We start from the raw sequence: 15,014 nt of genomic DNA on the forward strand, positions 1-15,014 counted from the left end.
CTGTGAGGTGCTGAGATTTGAAGGGCTTGGAGACAAAGGGGGAGGATCTGAAATCAATTTTCTAGTTCAGCTCAGGTCTTGTTCCTGCTGTCCCACTTGGAATTGTTGTTGGGATGATGCTTAAAAAGTTGAAATGTCCTTGGAGTTAAGTGTTTATTGCTTTAGTCAAGTTGAAATTACCATAGAAATGGTAAAAAACAAAGGCAAAGTCAGTGGTGCGCTGGAGAAAGAAAGTAAGAAAGAAAGAAAATGAAGAGTTGAGCTGTCCAAGAGTCAGTCAAAGGTCCTTTGTTTTTCAAGTTCCTCCTCCTCTGCTCTGCATCTTTCTCTTCACTCCGTTGAATTTTACTTCTTCCCCTCCGGTCAGCCAGTGTCTGTTTTTTTCCTCACAGTCATTCCTGTCCTTCTCCTGCAGCTCTACAGAGGGATCATGTGTTTGAAGGCTTCAACAAGGAGGCCCAGTCCACTGTTGAGCTGAACCGATATATAAAAGTTGTTATGTGTTTATTGTAAATACTCACACATTTCTTGTTTTCTTCTTCGTGCAGGTGATTGGCCAGCTTCCGTGGGATTTGATGTCACCTCTAGATTGGTTCAACTGAAGATGGAAACACTGGAGTCTGAGCTGACCTGCCCGATCTGCCTGGAGTTGTTTGAAGATCCCCTCCTCTTGCCCTGCGCTCACAGCCTGTGTTTTAACTGCGCCCACCGCATCCTGGTGTCTCACTGCTCCACCAGCAAGCCCCTCGAATCTATCTCGGCCTTTCAGTGCCCCACCTGTCGTTACGTCATCACGCTGAATCACCGCGGCCTGGAGGGCCTTAAGCGCAATGTGACGCTGCAGAACATCATTGACCGCTTTCAAAAGGCCTCCCTTAGCGGCCCCAACTCCCCCACCGAGAGCCGCCGCCTGCAGCAGCAGCGGCCCTACACCGCCACCATTAGCGGCACAATAGCTGGAACAATTGGCGGCGGCGGTGGTGGCGGCAGTGGAAGCAGCGCCCGCGGCAGCCCGGCCACTTCCAGCCACTCCCACTCACACGCCAACCACACCAATCACACCAACCACACCAACGCAAACCACAGCCCGGCTGTCGTTGCTAAAATGGATCCTCGCATCAGCTGCCAGTTCTGCGAGCAGGATCCGCCGCGTGAGGCCGTCAAGACGTGTGTCACGTGCGAGGTGTCGTACTGCGACCGATGCCTGCGCGCGACACACCCCAACAAGAAGCCGTTCACCAGCCACCGCCTGGTGGAGCCGCTGCCCGACACGCACATCCGCGGCCTGACTTGCCTGGAGCACGAGAACGAGAAGGTCAACATGTACTGCCTGGTGGACGACCAGCTCATTTGTGCCCTCTGCAAGCTGGTGGGGCGCCACCGAGAGCACCAGGTGTCCTCGCTCACTGAGCGCTTCGATAAACTCAAGGTTAGTCGTCCGTGTCCTTTTCAGTTTGCAAAGCATGCGATAAGATCATATCAGCAAGAATTTCTGCTTCTTTTGTATGTCGTTGACCAGGGCAAGGTAAGTCACCATCTGCAAGAATTGATTGAGAAATACTGACGATTTACTGTCGAGCTTCGGAGCTCCTGCCATTCTCACAAAGAGGCTCTCGTATTATAGCCTGCAGCATTCATTATGATATCTTTGTCTGCAGTTTGCCAAACAGCAAAATCTTTAATCCATCCATTCCCACCTTGGGGATGTTCATTCTGTGCATTTCTGTTGACTGTGAACTTTCAGTGCTGCCCCAGTTGCATCATACAGACTCACGCCAGCCTTTGTTCAGCAAGAAAGACAGAGAGACAGATCGCCAACAGAAAGAGTGAGAAAGAGAGAGGGAGAGAGAGAGAGAGAGAGGGGGGGGAGAGACAATTGGGATGGTGTGCTGGTGAGAAGGGCAGAGAGAGGCGGAGAGCAATTGGGAGGCCGTCATTATAATAGTCGATGAGCTGGCATTCCCTGTGGCCACTGAGCTTTCAGTGGCTCTGCGTAAAGTCCAGGACTGCTGAATCAGGGTGAAAAACAACAGAGAGAGGCACTAGCTGGAGCTAATTCCACCACTAAAGACAGAAAGCAGCATGCCGCATCCGCTGGCCTAAAAACTTTGACCATGTATGTGTTTATCTTTTGACTGATTTTAAATGAGCGTAAGTCAAATTTATAGAATATTTTTGTTGGATTAATGTGTCCAGTTTGTTACCTCTCACTTGTTGTTTACCGGCAAACAAGAACCCACTTATTACTGTACTCTGGTTTAGCCTTTCTGACAGTCACCTTGCAAATGAGCATTCATATTGCTGCAATTAACAGTTTAAATCTGTGCACCAGAGAAGGTCGCTACACTGACACAATGCTCAAGCAAAGGTAATATACTGGGGATGATATGATAGTGATTATAGCAAATACTTCTTGATTCAGTTTGTTTTCTATAATCATGTGTCTGCACAGGCAGCAAAACCCAAGAGTGAGCAGCTGTAAAATGTTAATCTGTGCTTGTTAAGACACTAAAAATTCACATACTGCCCTGACATGAATTTCAGATGTAGAGACGCAGGCTCTGGTATTTGCCCCGCAGTCTGCAAGAGATATCTTTAAGAAGAAGAAGAAGAGGAAGACATAGTTTATTAATCCTCTTAGGAAATTCCATTTTTTCACCCACTGTTGTTATTTTGCAGTCACACATAGGCCCGAAGTACGCACACACATGCACAGACAGGACCAATACGTATGCATTAATGTATGGAGAGATGTCATGGAGAGGTGGCTGCCACATAGTCAGGTGCCCCAAGCAGTTATGGGTCCGTGCTGGTCCCGAACCATCCGCCCTCAGGTTCCCGTGCCAAGTCCCAACTGAATGTGCTACTGCTGTGACTATCTGCAGATGTAATGGGTGAAAGCTGACACTGCATAATCATTATGTAGATCATCTACCTTTTAAAAAGTGCATCTCCAACTTGAAGTGACGATCCTGTGCGTTTCATACAGTAAATCTCCAAAATCATCCAGATCAAGCAACCTGCATTGGTGTTTTCTGTCTCCAGGGTGCAAGGATGTTTCCTTGGTGTAGCACTCAGTGATACATGGACACCTGAGAAAGCACTACAACGGATGTTTTTAAACTGTAGAAAGGTGCATGATTGTGGTTTCCTGTCCCATTTCTGGGAGATAGTACATTTTAATGGTCTCACATTTGGGCTATGTGGATGTAAGAATCTGTTAGCGACACTGTTAACAATTCATGTGCAACAAAAACCCATCTTGTTGGGTTTCAAAGCGAGCACAACAACAGCAGTGATGTTCTCGACATACAACATCAGTTTTATTTCAGTTAAGAAAACACATTCTGTATTATTGATGATTTGCGCTCCCAAAACTCCGGCTCTCGTTTTGAGCTTTGCATCAACATGTCAGCGAAATTCCACCTGCTCAGCACCTCTCGGCGAATTAACCCACAGGAGCGCGCGGCTTATTTTCACTAGCATTTACCCTTTTTTTTTTTTTACAACCCCCTCCTCCTCTTTCTGCCACCACATTCTGTGCAGACTGTGGGAGAGTTTACTGTAAGTAGCTAGCTCTCCCCCTCCTTTCCTCTCCCACTTCATGGCTGGCTGTGGTTCTTTTGAACGTTCCCCAGCCAAGGCTTTGAACTTTCTTGACTTTGAAATCCCCAATCTACCCCCAAATCTGGGAGGAGACCAGCCCCAGTCCAAGCTCCAGTTCAGCTTGCCAGTGGCAGGGGCAGCTAAGTTATAATCTTCTTCTCGCTCATGGCAAGACGGAGGAGAGGAAGTCCTATTTGTGCATAGCTAATCATGGACGATGTAGGTCAAACGGATGTGTGTGTGTTGCACTGCATTACCCTCTGTTTCTTTTTCTACTATTCACTGCAACACTGGTTGAAATGTATGACACTAATGTTCATATTGACTGGTCTTCTGTAATGCGTCAGTCAACTCTTCTAATTGGCCACAACATGATCGCACTCAGTTTGAACCCCTGCCTCACCCCATTTGATCTTTGACCTCTGGATTACCCTTTCTCATTATTTCCTCTGTCTGCTGTGTACGCTGAGAGCTCCTCCGTCACAAAATGATTTCTCACACATTACGGGGAAAGGTAAGCTTCCCTTGGGCAAGGAGAGTGGATATTTCGGGAGAGAAAATGCCGACAAGTGCCAGCACTGTAAAAGACAGAATGTGGCACAGCTGAAACTGCAGGGAAGAGAGTTAATTCCCTAGGCAGCCGTTAAGCAGAGCTCTTTGCTCAGAAGCAAAGGCATTCGTGTCTTATAATTGGCAGACCTTGGTAATAGTGTTTTACTTTGATTTTCTTACAAGACTGCAGCTTTGAGGTACTACACTCTAGATTTATATTTGTCTTTACACAATCAGATGTTCGAACTGAAATGTCTTCCACCTCGGGTACAGTCTGTTGTAGCAGTGAATGTTTCATCACCTGCTGCTTTCGAGGTGTGTATTGCAGCTCATTAGTGTGTAATTTAGGTAAATTTGTGACAGTCTAACATCCCCTTGTAGAGACAAAATTAAGAAGCTGGAATGCGTGTTGCACAGGATTTTTGTCTTACATCAGGGTGTGTAACATCAGCTATGACTGACTTGGTGAGGTGAATGAACTTGCTTTGATACACGCTTATTCATGCCAAGAGTTGGATGAGAATATCTCTGTCACATCTGTATGGTAAATACTGAGCTGGAGCCAGCAGCCGGTTAGCTTAGCTTAAGCTAAGCTATAGAGTTTATTGGCTGGAAGCAGATGCAAGGCAGACACAGTATTTCATTTCTGCTGCTAGGGGTCATGGGACAAAGTAATGAATTAAATTTGTAGTCACGTTATATGTAGTTACAATCGCCGACATAACCAGATGAAACTCACTATTACCTTGAGTAAAATGACATATTTCACTTGGCTTTACTCCACAAAATAAATCGCAAAGATCAAGTGGCTTTTCGATATTATAAATGTTGGAATGTTACATATTATATACTTAAAGGTGCAGTATGTAAGAATTGGCCACCTGTTGAGCAAATAGGGGGCAGCATAATAGAGTAACTGCTAACTGTAGCCGTTAGCTCTGTTAGCTCGAAGGGTTGGCGCTTTGGACCGGGACAGGCAGGGGCTAACTGGTTAGCATGCTGAACAGGCTTTGCAGCACTGAGCCTACATAGACATCAAAACGTCAAAACTGTTTTTCCTTCACCTTCTATTCACCAAAAATTCTTACATATTGCACCTCTAAAAGCAAATCATCAGTTTTACACTTCTGTTTTTGTACAGATAAAAACAAATGAGATATAACGCGTTAATTAGCTTCAGCGGTGCTGCTCTGTGGATTTTGAGCCAGACTAGCTGTTTCCCCCTTTCCAGTCTTTATGCTAAGCTAAGCTAACCTGCTGCTGGCTCCAGCTTCATATTTCTCGTACAGACCCGAGAGCGTTATCAATCTTCTTATCTAACTCTAGATAAGACAGTGAATGAGTCATTCTTATGGCGACTCGAGGCTTTTTTGCTCTTATCTAGATGGTTCTCTTGTGATATTTGCAATTTCACTTAATTTTGTCGTTAACGATGTGTCTGGCTGTGTGTACTTACAGTCTGCTCTATCATGAGACCGTCTGTAAAGTCACCTTGCAGCCCTTGTGCCTACATGTTTGCGTTCCAGTGTGTGTTTCTGTCTTTAACTAATAGCTCCCCAGCACCTGAAGAGCGCACAGCCGTCAGTGTTTGATTAAAGAAACACTCCTGAATAAAAATAAGTGGTAAGCGATACCCCAGAAGAAGAGACTGCAAGGACAAAGAGCAAAGGAAACGGAGAGATGGTGATAAATGGATCACATCACATGGATGAGAAGTATTTCTCTTCTCTTCTGCATTGCTGGCAGTTAATTTACTGACTCTGGTTCTGGAGGGTTTGAAGTGTGTGTGCTTTAGCGTCAAGTGCTAATGAGCTGACATGGAGGCAAAGCCTATAGCGGAGCTGCTGACATTTGTGACACTCAGAGCGACACTTGAAATAAGCGGCAGATAAACTTAAAGACTCTGGCTCTCCAGCTCTGTGTGGCATCACATGTGCAGTATAACCCTACAGCAATGGGATTTGTCTTCCTGTGTGTGTGCGTGTCTCAGGGGTCCTGACAGGTCTCACGTATACTTGTACCAGTTGATGGTCTGTTATGTGCATGAGAAGAATGAAGAAATATGCAAAACATTTCCAAGCGATTATTGGATTAATTCCTGTTTTGGAAGAGGCAAGTCATAGCATACTGACACCACCACCCGCTCTTTTTCCTCTCTAACTCTCCCCTCTCTTCATTTCCTTCAGTCCCTCCAGCCCTGCTTCTTTTCCCTTTATCCCCACCGATTTCCTCCCTCACCCCCCTCACCCCCTCGCATCTTCCACTTTTCCCCCATCTAAGCTCCTTAAGGCACTGTCTAACTCTTTTTCCTTTCTTTCGCGTCTGCTCCTGCTGCTGACTCCACTCCTGCTGTATTTACACCCGTTTGCTTTGCTAAATCCAGAGGCGAGCCTGTGCATGTGTGCATGAGCGCTCACCGACACACGGATTCATGTGCGTTTAATCACATCCCAAAAACTCCAACTCTTGTACTTTCTGACGCTCTTCGCACACAGGCGGGTACACAAAAGTGGAGTTCGGCTCACCTAATCAGATTGTGCGCTAAAACTGACAGCAAGGATTTTAAGAGGAAATTAAAAGGCTGCAGTGTGAAGCACTCAGCCAAGTTGGTTCCTAATGCACTCCCGACTCTTTCTTTCTTTTAGTGGGGTAAATTTCTCATCCTTTTCCCCTCCCTCCCTCTCTCCCACTATATTTCACGCTATCTCTGTTTTGCGTGAAGATGCACAAAAACCATCCTTTCCGCCTGCTTTCTGTCACTCTGCTTCTCACCCTACTCCCTTTACCTCATTTGGCCTCCAGCCAGTCCGTCTTGATTTTTTTAGGTTACACCACTCCTCTCCTCCCGCAGTCGCCCACAAACCCACATCCACTGCAGCAGCACATCGCTGGTGAGAGGTAGACTCACAGCCCTCCAGCGTGTTTGTGTGTAGGAGGGTATATGATTGCCTTCAAATATGTGTGCCCTTGCTGTGTGTAGTATTTACAGGTGTGTGTGCGTGTGTGTGTGTGTGTGGCTGCGAGCACATGTGGGTGTGCATGTGTGTCGGAGCAGATGCTATTAGGTCTGACATGTGTGGAGTGATTGGGAGCTGAGTGTGTGATGCCAGGGGAAATCATGGCTCTATCTGGAGAACAGTGTGAGATAGAACACACTTAGTCATGCTGACGGAACCACCAAGGATGTGGAAAGCTTTTATGGTCTGTGTGCGGCACTTCCCTGCCTTGCGCGCGTTAACGCATCTATCAGGAAGCCTCGGCGAGCGCGCGCGTCCGTGCGTGAGCGAGCGCTTATGTCGGCGCTGTCAATGCATCATGCATGTGTTGTGAAAATATGTCATGCCAGCCCATCATGAAATTTAGTGGGTCATGAAAAAAAAAAAAGGAAAAAAGCTTATCAAATCACTCGCAGCCTCTGCATCATGCATATGCACAATTTATGCAGAAAGAAAATGGAAAGCTTTTAAGAGCTTCGGTGTCAGCGCTGATACAATGAAACGCAGAGAGAGGGATATAACCGACATTACTCGTCTCTGAGTTTTTGTGTGTACGTTGGAGAGCGATGTACAAATGTATCCTTCCCCATTTATCCATTATCCATTGATGCCTCTCCTCACTTCCCTTCCATAAAGTGAGTGCAGGGTTTCCTTCTGTGGTTGGATGTTTGTTCAGGCAGCTATAGCGTGATTCTGATATTCTATAGGATGCGCTATAATTCTTTTAAGAGCATCGGGGCGAGGTATATATATCTGCAAATCAGTGTTGTTCATCGTGGTTCAGGGCTCAGCACAGCAACATAAAAACGGTTTGTGAAGTCTGCAATTAAACTTTATTGTGATTGTAATTTATACTTTATAATCGACTTATTCCACAACATTTATCTTGAATAACTTGGTCATTTAACCCTTTGAACTCTGCATTAGAAATAAATAAACCGCCAGTGCCTACATTAGTATTTTTCCCTCACTGTGATGTCATTTATTGGAGTATCATCAAGATAATTTTATCAGCGATCTCGGAGCCTCCATTGGTAGTATTTTGGCTTATTGTGATGTCACTTCCTAGATTATCTCAAAAGGCTTAATATCCCAACAATCTCTACAATCTAAGCTAAAAGGCTGCATTAGTCAATTAATCATAATGGCTGATAAAGTTATTAAAACTGTGAAAACCCACCAGCTTCTCTGCTCTACTGGCGCCAATTCATGCATTGCACTGCACGTAATGTAATGACATCTTTGCGAGTTTACAATGTGTTGACCAGAAAGACATAAAAATGAATGCTCCAGCTATCACGGCTTATATTTTTAGATCGATTTAAACAGGATCATGTCAACATCGATCTCTTGCAGCCAGTTCTGGCCCGTCTACGGGGTTAAAGGTCCACGTTATCCCACAGTCTCATGAAATATAAGTATGTGCTTGGTTTGCCAACCTTAAAGAGCTTCCTTGTCTTTTTGTTTTCACGCTCCTGAGGATAAAACTGCTGCGTAAACTCTTCTTCAATTTTCCGCTACAAGAAAATGGTCAAAAACACTGAATATCCACACAAAATATTTAGCACCATCATCCTCAGCCCGTATCCTAATATTTGCCTTCTAAATCCATCGTGGATGAACCCTGCTAGATTTGCCGTCCCGTCTTTTTCTCTTTCATCTGCTTTTTTTTGGCCCTTTTTACAAGGCTTAAAACTGGAATTCAGGCACTTGAAGGCTTGTGCTGTGTGTATTTTAGCGTAAAGCCGTAAGAAGCTGCCAACATAGCAAAGCTTTGCTGAGCCTCTGACACTTTTGACACTCAAGGAAAAATCATTTTAACTAAGAAGCTGATAAATACAAGTTTTGTATCTCTGCTGCGTCGACCATACATGTATAGTTACAATGCGTTCATGAGAACAGTTTGGTGTATGTTCTTCAGTGATATACTTCTTTTTTTCTTTTACAGTAGCTGTGTTCACGTATATACAACGTGACGTGTCATAATGCATGGCAGGGCAGATCATAAACTTATTACTGTGTATGTATTTTAGTCAGATGGCTGGCAGCGACACACCACAACCTAAGAGGATTTACACATTAATCAACAGTGGAAACTCATCTTGCTACGCTGATGTTATTTTCCACTGGCTTCCAAGCATTCTGATCCAGACCTTTCATATAGTGCCACATTAGTGCCTGTGATATCTGATGAGTAAGCACTTCCTTGTATTAATCTGCAACAATCCGTGGCGCAGATCACATTTATATGAGGGGAAGGGAGGGGCTCTGTTTGAGGAAACTGATGACTCCTGCAGTCTTTGAACATAACTTTGAGGCTTGATTTAGAAATTACATTTCAGAAATGTAAAGGCTCTTTAAAATCTTCTTTAAATCAAGTTTTAATCACCCGAGAGAGATCACACGTCTTCCAGAAACTATTTTTGGTTTGTGGCTCAGTGTCGGTGGTCAAGACAATGAAGCATAACAGGAATATTTACTCTGAGTCTGGAATGTAAGTCAGCATCCAACTTCTGCATATCTCGATCCCATACAAGTATTTATGTGTGCATGTATACGAAACAAGGCTGACGGCCCACTGAAGGAACTTTTTCTCCTTTGTAGCATGTTTGTGTACGCGCTTCCTTTTTGTGTGATGACTTCTTCGTCCTGTTGTGAGGCTGCCAGGCAGGAAAATTGTGTCGCCACTGGGAAGATACTTAGTTTGAACTAATGACACCAGTGTGAGATGAACAGCACGTCTTCACTGGCCCGAGGACAACACGGACCTCTGATTCATCCACAAACTTATATAATAGCTGGTGGTTAGTATTCTCTGAGCTCCACCCAAGGAACAATAACCATGGTTTTATAATTGTTTTGAGCATATAACCACAGAGTGAATTTAATGAATTAGTCCTATTCTTACTTTTTCCAGAGTTCTCGACTTCACCTTCACTTAATGACTTTTAAAGTTTGTTTTTAAAGCTGCTTTAATCCTTATTTTTACTTTAACAATGGCTGAAATTACTATGAATGATGTGAAAGGTGTCACAAATTGACAGTTTTGTTTTTAACTATGGTTTTTGGTTTAGTTTTTGTTCACTCTCACCGCTTTCATGACAAACTCACTGGATACGCTAACCCGCTAAGATACAGATACAAAGTTAACGACTAGCTGGTGAACATAGTGGAGCAGGAAGCAGCTAAAGAGCCAAACATTTCCCTCAAGAGTTGGTGGAGACCAAAACAGAGCTAAAAGGATTCAGAATGTATGATAATGTTGCAGTTCCTCTCCTATGGAACGTCTTTCAGCTCATTGTTTTGGTTTTAGGGCCTCAAATTTGTTGTTTTTTTTCACTCTCACCACTCTGTTCTCGACGAAAAAAACAAAAAATAGACAACAAAAAAAAGCTCTCATGACTTTAGTGTTAGCAAAAACAACTCACTGTATGCTAACTACTAAGCACCAAACAGCAGACATGCAAAGTTAGTGACCAGCTGGTGAACATAGTGAAGCAGGAAGCAGCTAAAGAGCCCTTAGGAGTTGGTGGAGACCAAAACAGAGCTAAAAGGACCATGCACCATGTCTGCTATATGAGCTACTATTTGCCAACACTGCCGCCACCACAACTTTAGAAAGTGGTAATATATCAGTGTTCACAGCTTAAGGATTTGATTCACCAGAAAATAATAGGACTAGAAGCTAACTGATTCTACATTGCTAGCTAAGCCCATGAAAATGTGCTTCATTGATAGAAGTGTGATTCGTCCTGGAGGATTGAAACTTCAAACCACTAATTTAGCTCCTTTGTCTTCATCTATTGACGGGAACTTTACATCGTGCTGTCAAATTAGGTGAAAAGCTTTGGAGGATTTTGGAGTTTTTTCGTTGTAGGTACAGGACTGAACTACGTGGACAGCAGCTGATAACTGGTGACGAACGAGCCTCATTATTTTCTAAGAAATACAATGTTTCACTGAGTGGAAGTCACTTCGTACAGGACATTCTCATTATGATGTGCTGTTCATTTTTTCAAGGCACGTTTGGCTCCAAGACAGCTGGTTCCCTTTTGAGATGTAAAACACATCATCTCCTTTTCAGCACAGAAACGAAGCGTTCAATGACACTGGGTGTTAAGAGAAGCAAATGACCAAAAGGTGGAGGTAGGCCATTTTATCCACAGCTACGTAAGTTTGCGAGAAATGTTCATCTGATTGCAATCACACTTCACAAACGCACAATCGTCTCAGAAATTCTGGCATGTCTTTCTTTGGCTTTCATTTCACTGAAGCTGCATTTCCTCTACTTCAACAGCACTTCAGATTTCAACCAGCGTAAGCAATCCCATTACGGTATCAGTGAAAAATATTTTTCTCTGTGAAGGCCAGTCAGTCAGCAATCAATTGGCTTCGTTCAAAATCACAAGAGTTGGAAGAGAAAAACAAGTCAATTTGGAAAGAATATTGGCAGGTAGACTCATGAATTCCTTTGAAAAAGCCCCAACTTGTTTTATTGTTATCCGTCGATCTCTCCATGGGCTGTCATTTTTAGATTTTATTCAGCTGTATAACCGCAGCACACAAGATTAAAAGGGAGAAATGGAGGGGAAAGTGATTGAGAAAGTTTTGCCACGATTTAAAAAGTTTAATCATTATTCTTTTGTTGTGGCTGTAGGACTGTAAAATGAAGAGACACACGGGGAAACCCTGCTGATCGAGTTTAAGCTTTACGCAAAAATGTTTCCGAAAATGTGAGAATTATTTATCTTAACTTAACTTTTCCTAGATTATTTATTTCGATCCCATGTTTTCTTCATCATCATTGTCCGAGTGAGGAGGAGAATCACTTCCTCCGGTCATTGTGAGGGGAGAGCGATGGATTCCTAAGCATGTGTGTGTTGTTTTGGCTACCGAGGAGTATTTCACTCTCCCACACTCCTCTTAAGCATCTCGCCCTGCCTCAGACACAGCTGCCTTGGACAGAAATGTTCTTCAGTGCATTCCGTTCCCATGAATCTCTTGCCTCCTGAAACATGCACATTCGCCTTCAAAATACTCGCACACAACCGCGAGGAATCATTATCTAGCTCAGTGAACCTGATGTGTACGTAGCGGCTGTAATTTTTCTTATTTAACGAGCTGTTGTGTTGCCGATGATCTGAAAGTTTCTTGGCCGTCTAAACCTCTATATATTTTTTGATTTGATGTGTAGTTCACGCAGTTATATCTGTATTGTTTGTATCGTTGAAGCGGCTACAGGCAGCTTTCATTTATGTGATTATGGCGTCCACAGTAACAGTATGACAAACAGTATGAGCGTCACCGCCTCATGTCTAAAGATCTTGTAAACACAGCTGGGAATATATCTATTTGTGGATATGTAAGATTAATAACTGTAATATGACAATGGTGAAACAAGTACACTTTGTTTCCGTGCCTCTTTGAGACCCCTCACTCCATCCTTAACTCTCCGCCATAGAAAGTAGTTTTAATTTTATGACTTATCCCACCCTGATAAGTGGGAATCCGACCCGGTCACAAGCATTAAGAACAACTCTAACAATCAACTCTTCTTTCTGATGGTCTTGTTTGCTTATGTAGGTCATTATAGAGATTTGTATAAAATTCAGACTGTTTCATAACCAGTTGAGTTTTGATTTAAGAAACAGGAGAAAAGTTGGAAAGTTCATTCTCTGAATGTCTTTTCCGATTTCTAATTACTCATCTACAGTGATTATTGTGTTCCCAACATGTCCGTTTTGGAGCTGAACCAGAAAATAAAAGTCAATCTGTGTTTAAAATACAACCATTGTTTTTGGCACACAATAAACAAAATGGATTTGGGTGCCTTTAGCTTATACATAAAAAAAAAAAAAACAGCCTCAGCCTCCCCTCTAATTCAGGGCTGTATTTCTCCACAGCCTGAACTCTTGACCTGAACCTGGGTCTGTTGCGAGAGGCACCACACACCCAGCAGTCAGCCGGAGCTGCTGCAGTGTTAGTCCAAGAAGTTATTTAGGTTTACAAGATTTTAGACAGGGCTCTCCCTCGGGAGCTGGGAAGAGAGGAACAGCAGGGCGGTATGACTGTGAATTGACTTTGCAAACTTGAGTTCGCTGGGAGCTTGTTTCATTTCATGTGACAGAGAGATTGAGAACACAGGTTAACGGCGCTGTGCTCCGATGTCCCCCTCTTAAAGCCGATGAGAAAGGGGCGCGCTGATGCATACTTAATAGCAAGAAGGGCTTCTTTTATGGTTTCTAAAAAAAGGGACACATCACCTATCCTTTATGGCCACCGTGGTGGTGACAGCAGCAGGCAGCACCCTGTCCACTAAAGCTCCATCAAGCAGCACGGACACTGCACATATGAGATCATACATACAGGTCAAACATGGAGACCCTATCCATATATTTATGTAGAGTCAGAGGCGTAAAGATGACTTTCGCATGCATGAAATATTCACAAACACACCAGAGACACAGATCACAGTCCATGCTTTGAAAATGGCCTTTTTAAGTGTTAAAAAAATGACAAAAAAAGGTGGAAAAGTCAATCCACAAACAGTATATACACACACACAAACAGAAATATGCACAAGCCTTCTCTGTATTTCATAGCACTGAGTGTTTGCCAGGCAGCTCTCTGCACCTTCTTCAGAGATTTCCCTTTGGAATACAACAGCCAACAGCGCTCGTAAAAGCCATCAAGCTAATGCAATTACTTTTTTCTTTTTTATTACTTCGTCCCTCATTGTCGTATAATCCAACCTCAGCAAGATGTCAGGGAAGGAAAAAAACCTGTTGTGTGGTTTTGTTTCTGCAGGTGGCTGCTTAATTTTAATTATGTAAGATGTCAGATCTTTGACAATTGCGTATTTATTAAGCCAAACTCCTCCGCTGAAAATCACAACAGAGAGTATTGTTCTCTCAGATCAGCTTTTAAAATAATAATTAAAAACATCTACATCCACTGTACTTCATCCTCCCAATTCTGACAATCACTGACCAGTAAGAACATCCCTGGAAGTTTGAGTTTAGCTCGGGTTACGCAGAGGAAGTTCATCTCCCCAGGGAGTCGTACAGTGGGGAATGTCTGTTCCAGATATCGACGCCAGAAAGCCAACCACGTAGAATCGCAGGAACGCAGGGAATGTGTCTTTCCTATTTGCGGCGAGCCCCGTTACCATCGCGGAGACGCTGTCCAGAGCTCTGGTGCCAGGAATGCTGAGCCACAGCTCGGGTTATGTGAGTCTGAGGATGTCATATTTATCTGTGACAGTCATGATCACAATCCTACTTCCTGTTGTCATTGTCTCGGCCTCTCACATTTGTTTTTCGCTTCTCTTTGGTGTCCATTTCATTTTTTTTGGGGGGGGGGGGATCCTGCCAGCAGCTGGCATGGTAACAGGTGTCATATATAGATGTCATGTAGCTGCCATCAGCACCAGTGTTACATGAGCTCATCTATAAATACATGATAGTGACATGATTTACCGGCCTGCTCCCTGGGCACGGTCGGGCCAATTAGATAAGGCAAAGTACAGTAGAGATAGAGTAAATCACTTCGGCCACCTCGGAGGAAGCAAAGCCATCTGTTAGGGTGGACAGAGCCACTTTGATACTAATGGAGACACTCTGTCTTGTCGCTGACCGCTGCCACCGTGTGTGAACGGGAGGAGGGGAGCGTTTGTGTGTGTGTGTGTGTGTAAATTTGTCTGATTTGTTCTGTTGCCCGATGCAGCCCGGGCAGACAAGAGTATGGGTCTTTTTTTTATGTTCTACATCTGTATGCCTGCAGGGCCCAGTAGGGGGTCACACTGGTGTGGGCAAGATAAAGTGCTTCAGGGTGGAAATCTCAAACTCCGCGCTGCATTAT

General features: G+C 43.9%; 1 protein-coding gene across 4 annotated transcripts in view; it reads left to right on the forward strand.

The window, feature by feature from the left end:
• mid2 (midline 2) overlaps window positions 1-15,014 on the forward strand; it is a 171,782-nt gene that overhangs the window by 89,877 nt on the left and 66,891 nt on the right. For all 4 annotated transcript variants that reach the window (XM_073486765.1, XM_073486763.1, XM_073486762.1 and 1 more), the window contains one exon: window positions 549-1,429. In XM_073486765.1, coding sequence (XP_073342866.1) covers window positions 605-1,429 — 825 coding nt within the window. In that variant the 5' untranslated portion in view covers window positions 549-604. The remainder of the gene's footprint in view (window positions 1-548; window positions 1,430-15,014) is intronic.

The sequence above is a fragment of the Pagrus major genome, chromosome 18, assembly GCF_040436345.1.
Source record: "Pagrus major chromosome 18, Pma_NU_1.0".
NCBI classification, from domain to species: Eukaryota; Metazoa; Chordata; class Actinopteri; order Spariformes; family Sparidae; genus Pagrus; species Pagrus major.